Source organism: Rattus norvegicus, chromosome 3, assembly GCF_021556685.1.
Source record: "Rattus norvegicus strain SHRSP/BbbUtx chromosome 3, alternate assembly SHRSP_T2T, whole genome shotgun sequence".
Classification (NCBI taxonomy): domain Eukaryota; kingdom Metazoa; phylum Chordata; class Mammalia; order Rodentia; family Muridae; genus Rattus; species Rattus norvegicus.
Window position 1 is genome coordinate 114,867,616 of NC_141536.1, and position 22,490 is coordinate 114,890,105.

The 22,490-nt window shown below is 43.4% G+C and overlaps 1 protein-coding gene across 2 annotated transcripts in view; it reads left to right on the forward strand.

Moving 5' to 3' along the window:
* Positions 1-22,490, forward strand: part of Acoxl (acyl-CoA oxidase-like) — a 305,604-nt gene that overhangs the window by 79,620 nt on the left and 203,494 nt on the right. For both annotated transcript variants that reach the window (NM_001106508.2, NM_001415677.1), the window contains 1 exon segment: positions 503-537. In NM_001106508.2, the coding sequence (NP_001099978.1) occupies positions 503-537 (35 nt within the window).

Sequence of the window (22,490 nt, forward strand, 5' to 3'; positions counted from 1 at the left end):
AGAGCCCTTACCCTACAAGTGCTCCCAACGAAGGATGCAGCCTGTCCATTCCACAATGAAATGACCCTGGCCTTTTAAAGACCCTTTCGAAATATGATGATCTTTTAAAAGCAAAGTTGAAATCAAAGGTCTATCATTAAAGGTTTTATTCATTAAACGAAGCCCATAAGGAAATGTTTTAAGGTTTATTTTTTTTATTTTATGTGTATGAATGTTTCCTGCTTATGCGTATATGTGCCCCATGTATGTACCTACTGCCCACAGAAGCCAGAAAAGGACACCAAATACCCCAGAACTGAAGTCGCAGATGGTTGTGAGCCACTATATTAGTCCTGGAAATTCTGTAAGAGCAGCGAGTGCTTGTAACCACTGAGCCATCTCTCCAGCTCCATACATTAGGAAATATTAAGAAATAATTGCCCACACTGAATTATTTTCTTGCAAATTCAACTTGTTATTTATATTATTTAATTGGTGTTTTCCCCTCTGTTCTCAATTACAGCTTGGACTGATGATAGCCATCCGCTATAGCCACAGGTAAGGCTTTAAAATCTTTTTATTTTCAAAAAAGGAAATGTGTTTGTGGCTTAGAGGTTTGGGTTTCCTTCGGCCCTGAAGAATTCTGAGGCTGTGTTTCGGCTTGTTCTCTTTTTTGGTGGCTGCTTTTCCATGATGTGGATGGCACAGTTGAAATTGCTGTTTGGAGGGAAGTGTGGCGATGGCGGAACATTGTTAGTTTTTGCTTGCTTGTCGCAGGCCGGTCTCAACCTTGCAGTCCTGCCTCAGCCTCCCACACCCTAGGCTGGGATCACAGGAGTGCGCCATGGTACTCAGTTCTTGGCCCTGCAAGTTACGATCCTCCTGCTTTGGCGTTCAAAGTGCTAAGATTGCAGGCGTGCACCGCTGTGCTCAGCAATGCTTTCTGTAGGACAGGAAGATGAGAGGCTCTAAGTTAGGGGTGCAAATGTGATTCCTGTGCAGCTCACTGGGCCTGAGTCTGGGTCCGGGATTCTTACACGTGAGGCCAGGCCAAGACTGTTTGTAGAGCCCTTTCCTAACCCACCAGCCTCTCCTTCCTGCATCTGGTAGAGGTGAAGTGTTTTTGTCATGATTTTCACCCTGGTGTCAATTGCACCATATTAATGGGGAAATCCACCATTTTCTAATGGGAAAACCCACCATCATGGTAGTCTTGTCCTATGAATGTGTGTTTCCAGAATCATTTTTCCTATTTGTGTGCATCAAGACATATTATGCTGAATGAATTAAAACGAAGGGTTGGTTCCCAGGGCCTCCTGCTCTCATGCACACTGTGCTCGAACCTTCCCCGACACGCCACCCTTGGACCAATGACCTGCCAGTTGGGTTCATCTGGTCATCTCTTCACAAACATCCCAGAGGACTATCTGATGGCAGAGCAAATTCGCATCCCCCAAAATACTTGTCACACGTTGTATGTACAGTTTTGATCTACGTGTGAAATTCAGGTGGTTTCTGAGAAGCAGAACAGCTGTGAGCAGGAAGAGGGCAGGCGTGGCCTTGAGCTTTGTGGAATTCATGTGTGAGAAGAGAAGCGTTTAAAGAGAGACTTTTGGAGTAGGTGGAAGAAGGCTGCTCCAGACAGTTTCCTGGCCATACACGGGTAAAGAAATATCTTTCCCTTGTCTGTAACATAGGTGCATGGCTGAGGTCCTATAACAAAGGCAGAAAATGAAGGCACAACACACATGTTCATTTAATTTGTTTGACATGAGCAGGAGCTGGCATAAGAAAACAAAGACCTGAGGTGAAGAAGTATGCTTAGGGGCATCTGAGCTAGAGCAGTGCTTCTCAACCTGTGGGTCATGACCTCTTTAGAGGTCATATATCAGATATCCTGAATATCACATATTTACATTATATATAACAGTAGACAAATTACAGTTATGAAAGTGCCAATGAAATCATTTTATGGCTGGGGGTCACGCAAACATGAGGAACTTTATTAAATGGTTGCAGTGTTAAGAAGGTTGAGAACTACTGCACTACAGGGAATACACCCAAATGTTCCCCCCACTTTAAACCAGCTTCTTGCTGTGCTCCAGTGAGAGGTGGGAGATGTTGAGGAATGGAGCACAGATCACTTTAATTCCAACAGTCAGGAGGCAGAGGCAGGCAGATCTCTGTGTTGTGGCCAATCTGGTCTATAGAGTGAGTTTCAGGACAGTCAGGTCTGTTACAAAGAGGAACCCTGCCTCGAAAAGAAAGAAAAAAAAAAGAGAGAGAGAGAGAATGCTCTAAATGTAGATTGCAATAGAATGAGGTGTGTGTGTGTGTGTGTGTGTGTGTGTGTGTATGTATGTATGTGTGTATGTGAGAGAGAGAGACAGAGACAGAGACAGAGAGAGAAAGAGAGAGACAGAGATGGAGAAAGAGACAGAGAGACAGAGAGACTGACACAGACAGAGGTAGAGAGAAAAGGGCTGTGTTGTACATCCATTCTCTCGACTACAACACTCACTTCAACTCTGTGGCAGACTAAATTTTCCAAAGATAGTGTTCTAGTTTCATTTCTGTTGCTGTGATAATATATCCTGACAAAAAACAACTTAAGGGAGAAAGGATTTGTTTTAGACTGTAGATCCAGGTTACAGCCTATTACCAGCAGGAAGAACTTAAAGCAATCACATCACACCCACCTTCAAACCAGAGAGAAATGAGTGTATGTACGTACACTTAGTGTTCAGTTAGTGTTCGCTGCTTTTACCCAGTCCAGGACCTCAAACCAAGGAATGGTGCCTCCTACTCACAGGCTGGGTTTTCCAACCTCAGTGAAGGTAACAGAGAGACTGGTCTTGCTCAGCCTGTGGCCATGTCCACACTTATGGAGTATATTTAATCTCCCATGGCTGCATGCAATCGCTTATCTGTCACTTATCTGACTGATATATTCTCTTTTTTGCGTTCATTACTTCTTTTTTTATTGGATATTTTTATTTACATTTCAAATGTTATCCCCTTTCCCAGTTTCCTGTCCATAAATCCCCTATCCCAGCCTCCCTCCCCCTACTTCTATGAGGGTGTTCCCCACCCACCCCTTCCTGCCTTCCCGCCCTGACACTGGGAGGTTGAGCCTTGACAGGACCAAGGGCTTCTACTCCCACTGGTGCCCAACAAGGCCATCCTCTGCTCTATATGCAGCTGGAGCCATGGTCTGTCCATGTGTACTCTTTGGATGGTGGTTTTGTCTTTGGGAGCTCTGGTTGGTTGGTATCATTGTTATTATGGGTTGCAAACCCCTTCAGCTCCTTCAATCCTTTCTCTAACTCCTCCAATGGTTGGCTGTGAGCATTCACCTCTGTATTTGTCATGCTCTGACAGAGCCTCTCAGGAGACAGCTTTATCAGGCTCCTGTCAGCATGTACTTCTTGGCATCAGCAATATTGTCTGGGTTTGGTGGCTGTATATGGGCTGGATCCCCAGGTGGGACTATCTCTGGATGGCCTTTCCTTCAGTCTCTGCTCTAAACTTTGTCTCTGTATTTCCTCCTATGAATATTTTTGTTCCCCCTTCTAAGAAGGGCTGAAGCATCTGCACTTAGGTCGTCCTTCTTGAGCTTCATGTGGTCTGAGGACTGTATCTTGGGTAATCCAAGCTTTTGGGCTAATATCCACTTATCAGTGAGTGTATACCATGTGTGTGTGTTTTTTGTGATTGGGTTACCTCACTCAGGATGATATTTTCTAGTTCCATCCATTTGCCTATGAATTTCATGAAGTCATTGTTTTTAATAACTGAGTAGTACACCATTGTGTAAATGTACCACATTTTCTGTATCCATTCCTCTGTTGAAGGACATCTGGATTATTTCCAGCTGTTATAAATAAGGCTGCTATGAACATAGTGGAGCACATGTCCTTGTTATATGTTGGAGCATCTTTTATATATTTTGGATATATGCCCAGGAGTGGTATAGCTGGGTCCTCAGATAGTATTATGTTCAATTTTCTGAGGAACCTCCAGACTGATTTGCAGAGTGGTTATAGAAGCTTGCAATCCCACCAACAATGGAGGAGTGTTCCTCTTTCTCCACATCCTTGCCAGCATCTGTTGTCACCTGAGTTTATGATCTTAGCCATTCTGACTGGTGTGAGGTGGAATCTCAGGGTTGTTTTGTTTTGCATTTCCCTGATGATCAAGGATGTTGAACATTTCTTTAGGTACTTCTCAGTCATTTGATATTCCTCAGCTGAGAATTCTTTGTTTAGCTCTGTCCCCCCATTTTTAAATAGGGTTATTTGATTCTCTGGAGTCTAACTTCTTGAGTTCTTTGTATATATTGGATATTAGCCCTCTATCAGATGTAGGATTAGTAAAGATCTTTTCCCAATCTGTTGGTTGCTGTTTTGTCCCATTGACAGTGTCCTTTGCCTTATAGCAGTTTTGCAATTTGATGAGGTCCCATTTGTCTATTGTTGATCTTAGTGTATAAGCCATTGGTGTTCTGTTCAGGAAAATTTCCCCAATACCCTTGTGATCGAGGATCTTCCCCACTGTTCTTTTATTAATTTGAGTGTTTCTCATTTGATGTGGAGGTCCTTGATCCACTTGGACTTGAGCTTTGTACAGGGCAATAAGAATGGATCAATTTGCATTCTTCTACATGCTGATCTCCAATTGAACCAGCACCATTTGTTGAAAATACTGTCTTTTTTCCATTGGGTGGTTTTAGCTCCTTTGTCAAAGATCAAGTGACCACAGGTGTGTGGGTTCATGTCTGGGTCTTCAATTCTATTCCATTGAACTACCTGCCTGTCTCTGTACCAATACCATACAGTTTTTTTCTCACTATTGCTCTGTAATACAGCTTAAGGTCAGGGATGGTGATTCCCCCAGAAGTTCTTTTATTGTTGAGAATCTTTTATTGTTTTTGATATCCTGGGTTTTTTGTTATTCCAAATGAATTTGCAAATTGCTCTTTCCAACAATTGAATTGGATTGGAATTTTGATGTGGATCGCATTGAATCTGTAGAGTGCTTTTGGCAAGATTGCCAATTTTACAATATTAATCCTGATAATCCATGAGCATGAGAGATCTTTCCATCTTCTGAGATCATCAATTTCTTTCTTCAGAGACTTGAAGTTCTTGTCATATAGATCTTTCACTTGCTTGGTAGAGTCACACCGAGGTATTTTATATTATTTGTGACTATTACAAGGGATGTTGTTTCCCTAATTTCTTTCTCAGCCTATTTATCCTTTGAGTAGAGGAAGGCTACTGATTTGTTTGAGTTAATTTTATACCCAGCCACTTTGCTTAAGTTGTTTATCAGGCTTAGGAGTTCTCTGGTGGAACTTTTGGGGTCACTTAAGTATACTATTATATCATCTGCAATATTTTGACTTCTTCTTTTCCAATTTGTATCCCTTTGACATCCTTTTGTTGTCTGATTGCTCTGGCTAGGACTTCGAGTACTGTATTCAATAGGTAGGGAGAGAATGGGTAGCCTTGTCTATCCCTGATTTTAGTGGGATTGCTTCAAGTTTCTCTCCATTTAATTTGATGTTGGCTACTGGTTTGCTGTGTATTGCTTTTACTATGTTTCGGTATGGGCCTTGAATTCCTGATCTTTCTAAGACTTTTAACATGAAGGGGTGTTGAATTTTGTCAAATGCTTTCTCAGCATCTAATGAGATGATCATGTGGTTTTTTCTTTGAGTTTGTTTATATAGTGGATTGTGTTGATAGATTTCCATATACTGAACCATCCCTGCATCCCTGGGATGAAGCCTACTTGATCATGATGGATGATTTTTTTGATGTGTTCTTGGATTCGGTTTGGGAGAATTTTATTGAGTATTTTTTTTGCATCGATATTCATAAGGGAAATTGATCTGAAGTTCTCTTTCTTTGTTGAGTCTTTCTGTGGTTTAGGTATAAGCATAATTGTGGCTTCATAGATGGAATTGGGTAGAGTTCCTTCTGTTTCTATTTTGTGAAACAGTTTGGACAGTATTGGTATTAGGTCTTCAATGAAGGTCTGCACCTTCTGGTCCTGGGCTTTTTTTGGCTGGGAGACTTTTAATAACTGCTTCCATTTCTTTTGGAGTTATGGGAGGGTTTAAATGGTTTATCTGATCCTGATTTAACTTTGGTACCTGGTATCTGTCTAGAAAACTGTCCATTTCCTCCAGGTTTTCCAGTTTTGTTGAGTATAAGCTTTTGTAGTAGGATCTGATGATTTTTGAATTTCCTCAGATCTGTTGTTATGTCTCCCTCTTCATTTCTGATTTTGTTGATTTGTATACTCTCTCTGTGAACTCTGGTTAGTTTGGCTAAGGGTTTATATATCTTGTTGATTTTCTCAAAGAACCAGCTTTTGTTGATTTTTTTTTTGTTTCTACTTGGTTGATTTCAGCCCTGAGTTTGATTATTTCCTGCCATTTACTCCTCTTGGTGTATTTGTTTATTTTTGTTCTAGAGCTTTCAGGTATGCTGTCAAGCCACCAGTGTATGCTCTCTCCAGTTTCTTTTTGGAGGGACTCAGAGTTATAAGCTTTCCTCTTAGCACAGCTTTCATTGTGTTCAATAAGTTGGTATGTTGTGCCTTCATTTTCATTAAATTCTAAGAAGTCTTTAATGTCTTTCTTTATTTCTTCCTTGACCAAGTTATCATTGAGTAGAGCATTGTTCAATTTCCATGTGTATGTGGGCTTTCTGTCGTTTTTGTTGTTTTGAAGACCAGCCTTAGTCCATAGTGATCTGACAGTATGCATGGGATTATTTCAATCTTCTTGAATCTGTTGAGGCCTGTTTTGTGACCGATTATATGGTCAATTTTGAAGAAGGTACCATGAGGTGCTGAGAAGAAGGTATTTTATTTTGTTTTAGGATGAAATTTTCTGTAGATATCTGTCAAATCCATTTGGTTCATAACTTCTGTTAGTTTCTCTGTGTCTCTGTTTCATTTCTGTTTCCATGATCTGTCTATTGAAGAGAGCAGGGTGTTGAAGTCTCCCAATATTATTGTGTGAGATGCAATATGTGCTTTGAGCTTTAGTAAGATTTCTTTTATGAATGTAGGTGCCCTTGCATTTGGAGCATAGATATTTAGGATTGAGAGTTCATCTTGGTGGGTTTTACTTAGATGAATATTCCTTATCCTTTTTGATAACTTTTGGTTGAAAATCATTTTTATTTGATATTAAAATGGTTACTTCAGCTTGTTTCTTGGGACAATTTGCTTGGAAAATTGTTTTCCAGCCCTTTACTCTGAGGTAGTATCTGTCTTTGTCACTGAGGTGTGTTTCCTGTATGTAGCAAAATGCCGGGTCCTCTTTATTTATCCAGTTTGTTAGTCTATGTCTTTTTATTGGGGAATTGAGTCCATTGATGTTAAGAGATATTAAGGAATAGTGATTGTTGCTTCCTGTCATTTTCGTTGTTAGAGGTGGAATTATGTTTGTGTGGCTCTCTTCTTTTGGGTTTGTTGTAAGGAGATTACTTTCTTGCTTTTTCTAGAATGTAGTTTCTCTTCTTATGTTGGAGTTTTCCATCTATTATCCTTTGCAGGGCTGGATTTGTAGAAAGATATTGTGTAAATTTGGTTTTGTGCTGGAACATCTTGGTTTCTCCATCTATGTCAATTGAGAGTTTTGCTGGATATAGTAGCCTGGAATGGCATTTGTGTACTCTTAGGGTCTGTTTGACATCTGCCCAGGGATATTCTTGCTTTCATAGTCTCTGGTGAGAAGTCTGGTATAATTCTGATAGGTCTGCCTTTATATGTTACTTGACCTTTTTCCCTTACTGCTTTTAATATTCTTTCTCTGTTTTGTGCATTTAGTGTTTTGGCTATTATGTGATGGAAAGAATTTCTTCCCTGGTCCAATCTATTTTGAGTTTTGTAGGCTTCTTGTCTGACTGATATATTCTATAGATCTTGAGTACTGAACAAGAAATGGAGACAGCTTATTTCTGCTTCACAGAGTCTGCAGCCTTTACTGGATGACTTGAGGACTGAGGACCCTGTCATCTGAGACTGCAACTTTCTTTTCTAGAGGAAGGTGCCCACTGAGGGTTTTGCTATTGAGCATAAATGAAGCTAGGACTTCCTCTTCGGAAATACACTGTACCATAGGAACCTAGTGAATGAAATGTAATATACAATCTTTTCTACAAAGTACTCGGCAGAGGGATGTCCACAGATACTTAAGAGGCTTAAGAACAGATGCAAATCTTTGAGGATCGGGGGTGGGTGGGTTGGGGGGGAAGGAGTCAGAGGAGGCTTTGCAGAGAGAGTGGCTTCTAAACCTTTCTTATTCTCTAAAGTTGAGAAAGCGAGAGAGAAGCAAGCCTCATTGGCTCAGGAGACGCCTGGCAGACTGATCACATGGATTCCTTTCGTTTTTGCCTTGATTTGGAAGAGAGGCAGCCTTGGTGTAGGGTTGAAGTTGTAATATGAATTCTAACTGCTTTCAATGACCTCTACAGATTTAGTGGTTCCATCTTGAACCCAATCTTACTCCCACATCCTGCAACAGGAGCTCCTGAGAGCCTTAGATGGCATGCAGGGAAGAAGCCCATCAACTGTCACACAGGAACATATTCTGTATTCTGTTTGGTTCCAAGGTGTTAAAGTTCTGTCAAATTATGTAAATACAGCAAAAACCAACCAATGAACTATCGCAAACTAATAGTAAACAAGCTGGAGACCTTACAACTGAGAGAATAGAGTCTGAGGAAGAATGACCTCTGTTGATACTCGCTTGCAGTTTTCAAGGTCATTGGCTCTTTACCTTGGGTGTGAGGATGTGAGATGGAATGGTGACCACATAATCCAGTGGCTACAAAAGGCTGACAGAGCATTTGGTGTCACCTGTACAGGAGTCAGAAGATCATAGAACCATGAGTTTTTATTCACACTTCTATCCATCTTTAGAACCTTTTCATTTTATCAAACTGTGACTGTATTCCTGTTAAATAGCAAAATCTTCTCCTATTTCTCCCCATTCACAGTTATGGCAGCCATGTGGTACTTTCTGTTTTGATGAATTTAAGTCCTCTGGGTAGCTCACATTGGTGGAATCAGACTGTATTTGTCTTTTTATGTCAATCTTAATTTACTGAGCATAGTGCCCAGACATCCTTGGTTGTAGCATGTGCCAGGGTTTCCTTCTTCATTAAGACAAGTATCCCATTGTGTCTGCTTATTCATTTGTCCATCAATTGACTCCCTTTTAGTTACAATGGATACTGCTGTTGAAAATACAGTGCACAGATATCTGAGTCCCTGCTTCCACTTCTTTTGGGCTTATATCCAAAAGTAGACTTCTGAATCTTGTGGCAAGTTTTGAGATGTTCATATTACTTCTGTCTCATTGCCACTTGAAGTGGAGTAGTATCAAGTCCTCGCAAGTTTCCTTCAGAAAGAAACTCATAGCTGTGACTGAGAAAGGATTTCCATTTTGTTGTCCGGTTTCAGCAGAACCCAGATACTGGGTTTATTGGTCTTTGTGTGGATGGGAAGATGTTGGGGATCAAAGTTTGGGACTTTCAGGTCTCATTATCAGACTTTTATAAAAAAGACTTTCCCAGTAGAAAGTCCAGGGAAAGAGCAATGAGGACTCAAGAAACCCAATAGACACATAGTAGAATGAGATGGAGTGAAGTATCTGGAGAAGGCGATGGTTCCAGAGGGACCCATGGGGTGGGATGGCTTTTCCATGGAGCAATGGGCTGGAGGCATCATCTTAAGCAGATGGGGGTGAGGAGGAGGTGAGGGTGAGGAGAAGGTGAGGTGAGGAGGAGATGAGGGTGAGGGTGAGAAGGAGGTGAGGGTGAGGAGAAGGTGAGGGTGAGGAGGAGGTGAGGGCGTCAGTGAAATCATGTAACCGTGGTGAGCAGGCTGCACTTCTCGAGCTGCTGTGGACAGAGGTAGAGATAGAGCTGTTCCAGAACAAGAGGGGACCCTGTGTGGTGACTAAGGTGCCTGAGGCCTCAGAGCATATAGTGGTGCTCTAGCTGACAAGTCTCTCACATTAAAAAAAGGACAGTGTTCAGGATTAAAGACATCCCCCACAGCACACAGACATCCACATGTACACACACACACACACACACACACTCATGCACACACACACTCACACACATACTCACACACACTCACACACACTCACACACACATACACACACATTTACACACACACATTCACACACTCACACATTTACACACTCACACTCACACACACACTCTCACACACACACACACTCACACACACACTTCATCCACTTTCACTTCTGCCCCAAGGCATCTCCCATTGCTGGATATCCATCATTCCAGTTTGTTCATATGGCACAGGAGTGCATATTTGAATATGAGATGCCATATAGGGTTGGTGCTAAGGTGGGGAAGTGGAGGATAATGCAGCTGTGTTCAGACAAATGTACAAAGCAAGAATACCTCCCATGGCTGATGGACGTTTGACATCAGGTCTTGCCACAGACCATTTATTATCATGATGCCTTAATTTATTTTTATAAAGTCAAGTCATTTTTTTTTTTTGCAGAGTGGAAAATTGTCTCTTTGATGCTCATTTCCCATTGTTTAGCTTGAGGTTTTGGGTGGAATCCACGCCAGTGTGACGACTGGGTAACCCCGAGAAGTGCCCTTTGCAGATAACAGCTCTTGGGGCCCCACCACCCACGCAGTGGGAAACAATTTCCCCAGTGTGTGGGTGTTTCGTTTTGTTCTTTCTCTGTAAGGTTGAAAGAATCGCACTCCTCCCTTCTGATCCAGCGCCACAGCCTGAAGAAGCACACTTCCTCATGGTGGATACCCTGGGGCAGCCATGCGAGAGGAAAAGCTTAGAGATGGCACTTCACCTTTAACTCTCGCCCTCTGACACTGGGGCAACCACAGGAGCCAGTGGGGTAGCATTTTTGCATGAGTCACTACACTCACAGTTCTAAAGCAGGCGACAGGTGCAGGGATGCAGCCTGCGATAGAATGATTTTGTTGGTTTGTTTTGTTAGGTTTCTCTCTTAAACAGACAGGAAAGGAAGCAAATTTTCCATCTAAGATGGTTACAGGAAAGTCCACAGGGATGTGAGTCTTAGATAAAACTCAACAATGATTCTTCTCCATAATTGACTTATATCTCCTGGCTTCTCATAGACCTTGAGAAAGATCAACTAGCCGTGCATTGAGCTAATGCACCACCAAGACTGTTGGAATATAAGTGACAATTTCTCCAAGGGACTTGACGTTTCTCAAGGTGTTCTGGATAGTTCTATGTCAACTTGACACAGGCTATAAAGTCATTGAGGAAGATGGGACCTCAATAAAAACGATGTCACCATAGTGCCCAGCTGTATGGCATACTCTTAATTCATGATCAGTATGGGAGGGTCCAGCCCATTGTGGTTGCTGGTCCTGAGCACTATAAAAAGATAGGTCTGAGCGAGTCATGTTGAGCAACCCAGTAAGCAGCCACCATTTGTGGCCCCGGATCAGCTCCTGCCTCTAGGTTGCCACCATATTTGAGTTCCCATCCTAACTTCCTTCAGTGAGGACTGTGATTGTGGAAGTATAAGCCAAATAAGACCTCCCCACCAATTTGCTTTTGGTTATGGTGTTTCTTTACAGTAACCAAAACTAAGACACAGGGCAATGGAGCAGCAAAGGGGAAAGCAGAACTGGAGGCCCCACATATAATCACTCTCACAGAGGTGAGGAGTATCTGTGCCCAGTATGGCCACCCTTAGATGAACATGCAGACCTGTAACTGAACAGTCACTCCAAGACAGTGCTCTTGATTTTGTTTTGAATGGGTTGGCAAGAAATGAAGGGGTTATGCACTCTTGTGTTGTGACTTGGATTAGAATCAGAGTCTGAAGTTGGCAGATGAATTTGAAAGCTTATTGAAAGGACAGGTGACATCAAGTGAGTAATGCAATTGTCATCTTTTGAAGTACAAAAGTCAAGAAAAGACAAGAAACAGGGTCATCAGGGCCATTGGGTTTTGATTTCCAGTGCTGGCAAATACCTAGTGACTCCCATTTGGAGCTGGTTTTGATATTGTGGGGTCAGCTGAGGAAGAATGTCATTCTCCAAGTTTTGTAAAAATAAAATAAAGTGACTTTCTGCCCTATTTTCCATTTTCAAGAATAGTTGTTTCTGTCACCAGGTCTCTGGCCAGCTGCTTTATCTGTCTCTTTCTCAAACTTCACAGTAAAGCTCTGACCAGATTTATACACAAGAGTTGCCAAGAATTATTCAACTCTGATGGTAGAATCTTAAAAGTCAAGCTATCTTTAGAAGGTTGCATTTTTTTTATAACCTTCCTACAAAATATTATTCCCAAGGGGCAGACTGTAGATCTTCACGGAGTGTCCAAATCATGTGTTTTTACTTAGTGTTTTGAGAGCTGTGGGTTATGTTGTTGGTATTTCATGGCAGGACTCAGCACGGGCCTGGAGTTATGTCTAGAGAGTGACAAACACTCTACAGGGTAGATATATCTTCTGGTGTATCTTCTACTCCCTGCAATCCCTTACCTCCTCTCCAGTTAGTGGCCTTTAAAAAAGGGACCCTTTCATCCAACCTTAAACCTGCTCATTGCATGACATCGCCATACTCACAGGGTTATCTCCAAGGGCTCTTTGCTTACCAACAAGGGGATCTTCCACAAACAGAGATCTGATCATACCCTACTAAGAAGCCTCTGTAGGCTTCCAGGCCAGGGGTATGACATCCTGATCCTTAGCCTGGGATTCTGGATCCATCCTAGCCCACCTTCCCTGGAGCCTCCTGCATCCTCATCCTTTGACCCTTTAATTAGCTTCTCTTCTCTCTTCTTCATTGGTGACCTCCTTCTTCACTTTAGCCCCTTGGGATGTTATAGTCTTTTTGAAGATTTGTTAAGAACCCATTCTTCTTTCAGTTAGGTCTCATGGTGTTTCTCAAGACAGCTTCTAACTCTATGTCTACTTTCTGTCTTTAGCAGGAGATAGGAAGGGCAGACTATATTCGTGTCACTCCACATTGGACCTAGTTTATTCTGTTCCCTCCCCCATTAGCCCTTGGGGGATGTGATGGTTTGTATATGCGCGGCCCAGGGAATGGCACTAATAGGAGGTGTGGCCTTGTTGGGGTAGGCCTGTCACTGGTGGGCATGGGTTTGAGACCCTCACCCTAGCTGCCTGGAAATGAGTCTTCCACTAGCAGCCTACAGATAAAGATGAAGAGTTCTCAGCTCTGCCTGCACCATGCCTGCCTGGATACTGCCATGTTCCTATCTTGATGGTAGTGAACTGAACCTCTGAACCTGTAAGCCAGCCCCAATAAAATATTGTCCTTATAATGTTGCCTTGCTCATGGTGTCTGTTCACAGCACTAAAACCCTAACTAAGACAGGGGAGCTAAGAGCTAAGACCATGGACCACTGTGCTGTGTTGGTAGGTCTGAGGAAACTTAGATTTTGCTTTATAATCGCTCCCTGAAAAAGTGACCTTCCCCTTTTTCTCCAAAAGACTATGATAGTGATATTATCTTTCTCTTCACTATGATAAAAATACTTAAATGATGCAATTAAAAGATTTATTTTGGCTCACTGATTAAGGATGCAGTAATTACAGAAAGGAATGATGGGAAAGGGAGGCACGGAGGTTGGAGTATGAGACAGGAAAGAGAATACTGACATCCAGACAGCCTTTTCTTCTCCCCAGTTTTATCCAATCCCAAACCCCAGCCACCTATGTTGGATGGTACAACCTGTATCCGTGACAGGACCTGATCCCTCAGTCCTTCCATGGGCATATCGTTCCCTTCTGCAATGCCCTCTGTACATCTTGATAGCTTACTCTGGACAGACACTTCTCTAGGTGGTTGTTTTCCAAGAACCCCTTCAATGGCCTTCTCAGCTTAAGCTCTCTCCTTTGAAATGAATCTACATGGATACAAACTGAAACCTTTGACAGGTGGACTCTTGTCCTCAGATCACCTTTCCTACTGACTCAGAGCCAAATCGCTATGCTTCTCTTTAATGGTACTAAGCCCTTAACAATCTCAGCTGCTTCTTCTACACTCATCTACCTCTTCACAAGTTCTAATTTGCTCATGTGCCTTTTTCCACCAAACTGCACATTTTACAATTTCTGTTCTTTTTCACTGTAAATATGACTAATAACAGCGAGCAGTAACTATGCCACATCTAAATGTGGTGCTGCCTTGACAGATTAGCCCATTACTTTAGATCTCAGCCTTATTGAAGTTTTTTTTTCTTTCACATATGCAGTATATAACCAATGCTTTGCTTGAGTATGACATGAATAGACTTGCTGGAGTCTGATGTCAGAACAGTCAAAGGAGTGGTGATAGACCTGCTCTGTCATTTTGGAAGAGGAGGAAGATTGCTAGCACAATTGCTATGCGCATGCACATACTCACTCACTCACTCACTCACTCACTCACTGACTTTCCTTGTAACCTTGTGTCTGGGCTACCTGTTGGAAGGTGATGCCTAACTTGAGGGTGAGCCACCTCCATCAGAGTAGCCTCTGGAAATGCCCTCACAGATATGCCCAGTGATGAGTCTCCTAGGTGATGCTAAATCCCGTCAAGTTGGCAGTCAAGATTAATCATCACAGTGCTCAAATCAAGTTGGTCAAAATTCAACATGACAAATTAAAACCCTAATTATCTTTTATGTAGAAATTGACAAGCCAATTACCAAACTCTTTTGTAAAGACAAAAGATCTTGAATTAATTAACAGTTTTAATCAGACTTTTGACACTGTGGCCAGATGTCTGACAGAAACAATTTAAAGGAAGGAGAAATTTATTCTGATTCACAGTTTCAGTTCGTCTTGGCCAAGGGATATAGTGGAGCCAAGTTCTATAACTTAAGAGTAGCTCAGGGTAAGGGAGAACGTCTGTATTCACAGGCTTTCTCTCTTCTCCTTTGTTCTCATTTGGGCTACGTGTCTATGTGATGGCTTCTGCATTTGAGGACTCTTACTGTAGGTTAATTCCTTCTGGAAATTGCCACAGACTGTCCCAGAAGACATTTGCTTTATTAATCTCCGTCTTAACCCAATCAACTGGACAGCCAACATTAACCATTATACCAGCAATCTTAAACAATAAGCAAACAAGAGCCTATTCAAGACTGTAATGTTATGGGAATCAGTTCAGTGTATCTTCCCTTACAGTATATTACCCCTACATGTAAAACCTAAGGCTTCACACCCGGAAAAGAATAAAGAGGAAAGTCTTTGTGACCCCCGTGCAAGTCACAGCTTTCTCCAGATATAAAAGACATGTAAGAAAAGATAGGGAAAGTAGATTTTATTAATTAAATACACATGCTGTTTGAAAAGCTGGGTCAAAACATAAAAAATGGTCCACAAACTAGGAGAAAAATATTCTCACAGTAGATATCTGACAGGAGACTTGCATCAAGAATATATAGAAAACTGTTACAGCCCCCTTGACAAGAAAATAAAGGAGCCCAACTTAACATATGAACAGGAATCTCTGTACTGTGAAGAGATGTCTGCCGCCATCAATTATTAAGGAAATGAAAATACGCTGAATGTACACTAGAATCACTTAAGAGACTCAATATCCTCCAACCCCACACAAACCAGCTGATGAGATGTGGATGCTCCCATTATAGGGAGAAGGCAAAATAGTGAAGCCACTTGGGAAAGGATTTTGATGGCTTCTGGTAATGTTATATCCTTAACAATTTAGGGATTCTACTTCTGGATATTTACACAAGAGAGATGAACTAGGCTTGTGTGCAGATGTTTACAGCCCTTCCATGTATAACAGCCTCAAACTGAAAACAATCCTCCACACCCTGAGACACAGATGAAGCCTAGCACAGCCATGTAACAAAATACTTAGAACCAGAAGGCACTGCCATGAGTGAAAAGATGCAGGCGTAGGGTACACGCACCTCGTGACTCCAGTCGCATGACCTGAAGAAGTCCAGCTCTACATCAGCGGTGTCCTGGGAAGCCAACAGGCTTGACTAGAAACAGAGCTGGGGAGTTTAGGGGTGGAGGGAGACGTGTTTTAAATCCTGACGGCCACACTTTGTTTTAAAGGAGGTTTACTCTGTAGTGATATTGTGGTTAGTGGACATGAGTTAGCGCGAGCTGTGGTAGGGAAGCCTTGCAACACTTTTTGCTGGGGCTCTTTCTAGATGGTGGCGTTTCCGGGTCTTTCTGTCTTCCAAGGCTGCTGTACGTGGGCCCAGGGGGGGTCCTTCATTTGGAACTGTGCTGTGTTTTCCGTGCCGGGGTGAGGTCTGGAGTTCATGTTTTGGCTCATTTTTACCACTTTCAAGTGGTAAAATGGATGTGCAGTTGCTCTTAGCTCAGCCCTCTCGACTTTCTATGACTTGCCACATAAACACAGGTGCAGCCAGGTCTTTTGTCAGCTGTGCACATTCCAGATGGAACAGAGCTTGAGCAGGGGCCGCGGGGGGCCCGGGTGCCTCACTGGGGTAATTAGATTTGACCTTGTTCTTCACCCATAAGGCGGCTGCCAGGCGAGAGTCTTGGGGTCTCCTCAGCCCTCAGGGGTGCTGGGCCAGTGTGCTGGGCTTGGCGTAACTTTTCTTCTTGGAGCGGGTGCAGGTGCCTGAGGTCACATTCCAGGAGGCTCAGCTCATCCTATCCGCCTGGAAAACTCACCCGTGGCTGACCTCTCCCTGGAGACCGAGGAATGGGAGGGTGCAGCTGTTTGCAGCTCTCACCAGTGAGAAAGCAGCTCTGTGTTCTGCTCTGGTGAAAGTGACAGGTGTCGTTCCAGTTTCCACTTGGTTGACTGTCATTGAGCGCTGGGCACTGGGCAGAACATGGGGCACCTGGTAGAGGGAAGAGAGAGAAATTTTGCTTGGTACTATACTGAGCATGCTCACTACTTCACCAAGACCGGCCGTATTGCTGCAGTTCTGCCAGGGCCAGCTCCATAGTGCTGATCGGCGAGAGGGCAGCATGGGAAGAATCTGCTGCTGCTTTGTTTTTGTGCCTGTGACTGGGGCACTATTGCTCTGGCCCAAGATGGAATGATTGCCTGCAGTCGATGGAAGAGGCAGTTTAGCAAGTTGTGCTCTAGTCAGATGGTGGCTAGCCGGGACTGGCTTGTCATCTGGGTATACCATGGCCTTGCCTACAAGCCCAGTTCTGCTTCTAGATTTTTCTCCTAAAGGGTTTTCTCAAATATAGAATTTGTAAGGTTAGACTGGTGTCACAATTTGAAGTTGTACATTTACCTCCGACTCATCTTCATGCCTTTTTTCTTGCTGCTGTTGTTGTTGTATGAGTCATACATTGGTTGTTCTCTCTTGTTCCTTAAAATCCCGAAAATCATCTTCAGATCACATGAAGGTTGACCTGTGAGATGCTGAGAACCTCTCCTCTTAGATGGGGGGAGGGCTGAAACCATCAGCTGTAGAGCCAGTGTGAAGGAGCGGTTCTGAGGCTGCTCTTTCTCTTCTTTCCTGAGGTATCTTATCACATAGCCTTTGCTTCCTGTTGAGGTTGATGGAGCCTCAAATGTCATGCAGAGAAGCTGCTGTAGAAACTTAAACTCCCTGCATTTTCCTACAGTGCTTATGCCAGCACCTGCCTCTGATGTTCAAGCTCATCTCTGTCCTTTTTAGAGTCAAAAGTGGGGATGGATGATTAGGGGGTGACTGAGGGGGTGGAAGGAGCCCCATCTGTGTACTCCATGCATCCATAGGTCCTGCCTAGGGATCAAATGTGTCTTCCTCCACATCTGCATAATGGTGGATACCAGTATGCTTCAACTTTTAGTGGCAGATGGTGTGGCTATCTATCTCTATCTATCTATCTATCTATCTATCTATCTATCTATCTATCTATCTATCTCTCTCTATCTATCTAGCTATCTATCTCTATCTATCTATCTACATACCTATCTATATCTATTTATCATGCATGTGATATGTGTTCATGTGTATGCGTGTGTACACACGTGTACAGGTGCATGCCTACATGTGTTTATGTGCAGATAGAGGCCAGAGGGTGATGTTAGTTGCCTTTAGTCTGAGTTTGTTTGAGACCAGGTCTCTCACTGAACCTGGAGCTCACTCATGTGGCAAGAAAAACTGGTGAGCAAGGGCCAGAGATCCTCCTGCTGCCTGGCCTTTTATGTGGGTGCTGGGGATCCAAACTCAGGTCCTCAGGACTGCCCAGCAAGCATTTTACTGAGCTACCTCTCCAGCTGTAGCATGGTTATTTGTTGATGTTCCTTCTAGATGATTTCCTTTAAACCAGAATGATTTTGACCCTAGGGGATGTTTGTTGATATTTTTGGCTAATGCAAGGTCAAAGAAGTTACTTCAGATGTTTCATGGGTAGAGGTTAGGAGGGTAGTTAGCATTCTATAATAGAACTATGGAGTGGACCATTTGAACAGAGTTGTCTGGCCCAAAACGTGAACAGAGCCTAAGTGGAAACCCTCTCTAGACAGAGAGCCCCGAGAGGCCAGTGCACTGAATATTCTTCCTCCATCTTTAGGACTTGGAAAGTATGTAAAATAACTTTCAATTAATTGTACAAGTGAGTGGGGGGTGGAATGGGTATCTCTCCAGCACGGTAGATCACTCTGAACTCACTTGTGGTTGTCTGGCAATGATATAGAAGCAGAATGCAGCAAGCAGCCTTCCTCCCGCCCTGGGTGGCAGAACCCTTGGCATAAGCTACTTAAGAGGAAGAATGATTATTTTTGCTCATGATCTCAGAAGGCTTGGTTCATGGACATCCCCATGGTCCTTGGCAGGGAACGGGAGCTTCTTCCTTGATCTGGTTTGCTTTCTATAGCTGTGAGAACGACCATGACCAAAAGTAGTTCAGGAATGAAAGGATTTATTTTATTTTATAACCCATAGGCCACACTCCATCACAGAGGGAACTCAGGGCCATGGAGGAGTGCTGCTTCCTTGTATAATGCAGGACCACCTGCCCAGGGCTGGCATTACCCACAGTGGTCAGGGCTCTCCCATATCAATCATTAGTCAAGAAAGTGCTCTAATGTGTGCCCATGGCCAATCTGAATTGAAGTTCCCTTTTCCCAGAATCCTTAACTTGTGTCTAGTTGACAAAACATACAACCAGCACACCTCCCCGTCTGTATCACTGTAACAATTGCAAATCTCTTCCTAATTCCAAGCAAAAGTGCGTCTTATTGTCAAAATAAAACTCAAGTCAGCAGCTCAACTGGAAGTTTTTAAAGTCAAAAGCTTTAACTCAAAATAATCTAAAGATTTACTAAATCCTTACTTACATATGGAGGAATGATAGTAAGAAAATGGTTTAAAAAATCCTTGTTTTCTGTAACCAAGCCATCATGTTTCTGCAAGAGCAAAAAAATTGTGTGTACAGTTAAAAAATAAAAACAAAAACCCACTACAACGAATAGCACACAGTGATCTTAAATAGAGTTGTTTCAGGTAGCATTCCTAGAGTTTGCATGGTGTCTTCAGAACCAAGGCTGTGTTCTGCAGTGTGGCTTGGATGGACATTACCAGGAACACCGCCTACACAATCATCCTTAGACTCTGAGTTGATGTTTTGTTGAACATGAAGAAAATTTTCATTGCCACCCTATTTTTGCAAACTTCACCTTCAGTTATGTGGCCCACAGTTTCAGAAGCTGGCTCTTAAGTAACAAGCAGTTGCTTAAGTCCTGTCCCTGTAACTACCACAGCCCTAAGGGGTATCATCCGTTTCATCTTGGCAGCAGGTGAATCTGTTCTCAGAGGCTAAGGAACCAGTCCAAGGGCACGTGGGCACTTAATGAAGACCATCGTCTTCTAATAATGCTAGGAATCTCTAGGTACCTTGGGGTAGTAGTGGATATGAGATGGAAAAATCGAAGAGCTTCTTCGTAAGAGAAAATGCAGAGATGGATCTTCATAAAGATATGAAAGGCACAGCATGAGCTGCAAAGTAAAGACTGCCATAAGGCCCACGAGGGGACACGCAATGGAAACCAGCTCTCGAGCAGGATCACAGTGGTTATGGCTTTGTTCAGACTCACGAGGCTGCTGGAATTCAATCTTCTTTCATTGTTCCTTCCATTTCTCCCCCAACTGCTTAATGTCAGGCATTATGTCCTTAACTGCGAGGGAAGAGGAGCCCCAGCTCCACGCTGTAAACACTAACTGTACTATTTTCTCACTTAATGATTCCTGAAGTGGAGCAGTTTCGGGGTGGTTATTTTGTGGCTCAGTGACATCCTCAAGGACCTGGGTGGCTTTGATCTTTCTTCTCTGCAGCCCTCGGGCTGTCAGTTTTGTCTTGACTGACTCCCTTGTGGTCACAACATGGCTGCTGGGGTTCTTGCTGTCAGATGCATATGTAATGGGATTTAGCAGCAGAGGAGGGCCCATGCCTTCCTCTCTGTTTCTTTTTAGTAGATGGAAACCTTTTCCAGAAACCGGTCAGGAGACTTACTCTCACTTCAGGTTGTCGTTTCTAAGGCTGGCGCTGGTGAGAACTCGGGTGCCTATGGCACAGCAGATTCACAGAGCAGAGTGCATTATAAAAACAAAACGAGGAGGAAGGGGAGAGGGGTGAGGCCAAATAACTGCAAATATTGCTACATATTTTTAAAATATTTTTATTAAAGACAATCTCAAACATCAGAGAAAGTGACAGGAGAGCTCCACTTTTTTCCCCGGTTCCTGAAGTTCTCACACTCTCAACACGGTTAAGTCTTCACTATTCACCCGTTTGACTCCTGGAGTATCTAAAACACCCCAGACACTCATGGGGGTTTAACGATCTAAATGTGCGGAAGTCCTCCTTTGTAACTGGGCTGGGATTCAAGGGAAAAGGCTGCTTTATGGGCTAGATGTGAGGAAAGACTAACAGGCATTCACTAGGCATTTTTGCTAGAGAAAAGACAAAATTCTAAACAGGTGTAGTGGCCTACTTCTGGGATATTGAGGCAGGAGGACCTTGAATTTGAGGTCAGCCTGGGCTACATGACGGAAAAACAAGAATAAAACAAAATGACTCAAGTGACAAGATTTCCCAGAGGGAAGAACAATACCCAGGGAAAGGAGTTTTCCCTGCTGCTGTTGTGGCTTCCTCTGGAGCCTGGTGTGCTGGAAGCTCTGTCCTAGGGAATTTGAGTTGGGCGTGGGTGAGGGAAGGCTTCTTCCTGTAAGCAAGAGCGAGTTCAGTCTCAGGTTTATAGTTTACACTCTCTAGCCGGTGAGAAGAACGCTTTCTAAGAGTGGGTTTGGGTCTGATGACACCTGTTTCTGCATGCTAATAGATTTCTGGGGTAAGATAGAGTGGTGATGTCACCTGCAGGTGTGTGAGCCTGTGGCGGTTTCCCGAGGCCATCGTAGCCACATCTGTCCTCAGATGTGTGGGTCTTTGCTCCAGCAGGCTGCAGAGTGAGCCGGGCCTGCAGAGCAAAAGCCAGAGGCAGCAAGTCGCCCTGGCCTTGCTGCAGACACGAGGACTTTCCCCAGAGCTTTGACTGATTTTCATTTAGTTATGGAACAAAACACAAATGTTGTTTCTGTAAAATGCCACAGTGGCAGTCAGAGTATATTTCCATGCACCCTTTTCTTAGTTTCCTGAGGCCACCTGCCTTGTTACACATTTGAAAGCTTCCTCTTCCGCTCCCTGAGACAGGAAGCTGGCCTGCTTCGTTTCCTCCAGGTTTAAAGCGTGCCCTTCTTTGAAGAGAGTTCACACACTCTCTGTGGGGTTGCACCTTTGTTTATAACATAAAAAATAAAAAAAAACCCTCCTTTTCTCTACATGCACTCTGTCTTGTCTCTAAAGGTCACACAGCAGAGCTCCCTGCTCAGGGTTTATCAACCTGGGGCTGATTTTATCTGTGTGTGCTTTGTAAGATGTTTGTATTTGCATAGGACATTTAGATACGGGAACACTTAGCATTACTATATTTGGAGAGAGAGAGAGAGAGAGAGAGAGAGAGAGAGAGAGAGAGAGAGAGAGAGAGAGAGAGAGAGAGTTATAGTCTGTGCCCAGTCCCGGTGGCTATTGTAGCAATTACACCAGTTCTTTAGTGCAGGTTTCTAGAGCATGTGCAAAGTAGTGACGTGTTCTTCGTTTGCACGGTGTGCAGTTCAGTGTGGTGTGAGAGTCTGTCTGACCCCAATACATTTTGTTTGACATGCACAGCTGGAGCACTGGAGGATAGTCCAGGCCATTAAAAAGAATGCAAAAGAAAACACACACCATCTATTTGTCAGGACACAATGAAAGGGAGACTTATTGGGCCCGGATCACATTGGGAGGAAGGAGAAGAGGAAAACCCACCTGGCACCCAGTGAGAAGGCAGGGACGCACAGCTGCTGTTGACTGCTGGAGCTCCCCGAGCCATGCGAGCTGATGCCCTTCCCAGCTCATGGGGTCTTTTTTCAGGGTGCTGTGCAATCAGGAGGGTGGGATGGCAGCTAGGAGGGTCTTATTTGGAATTGG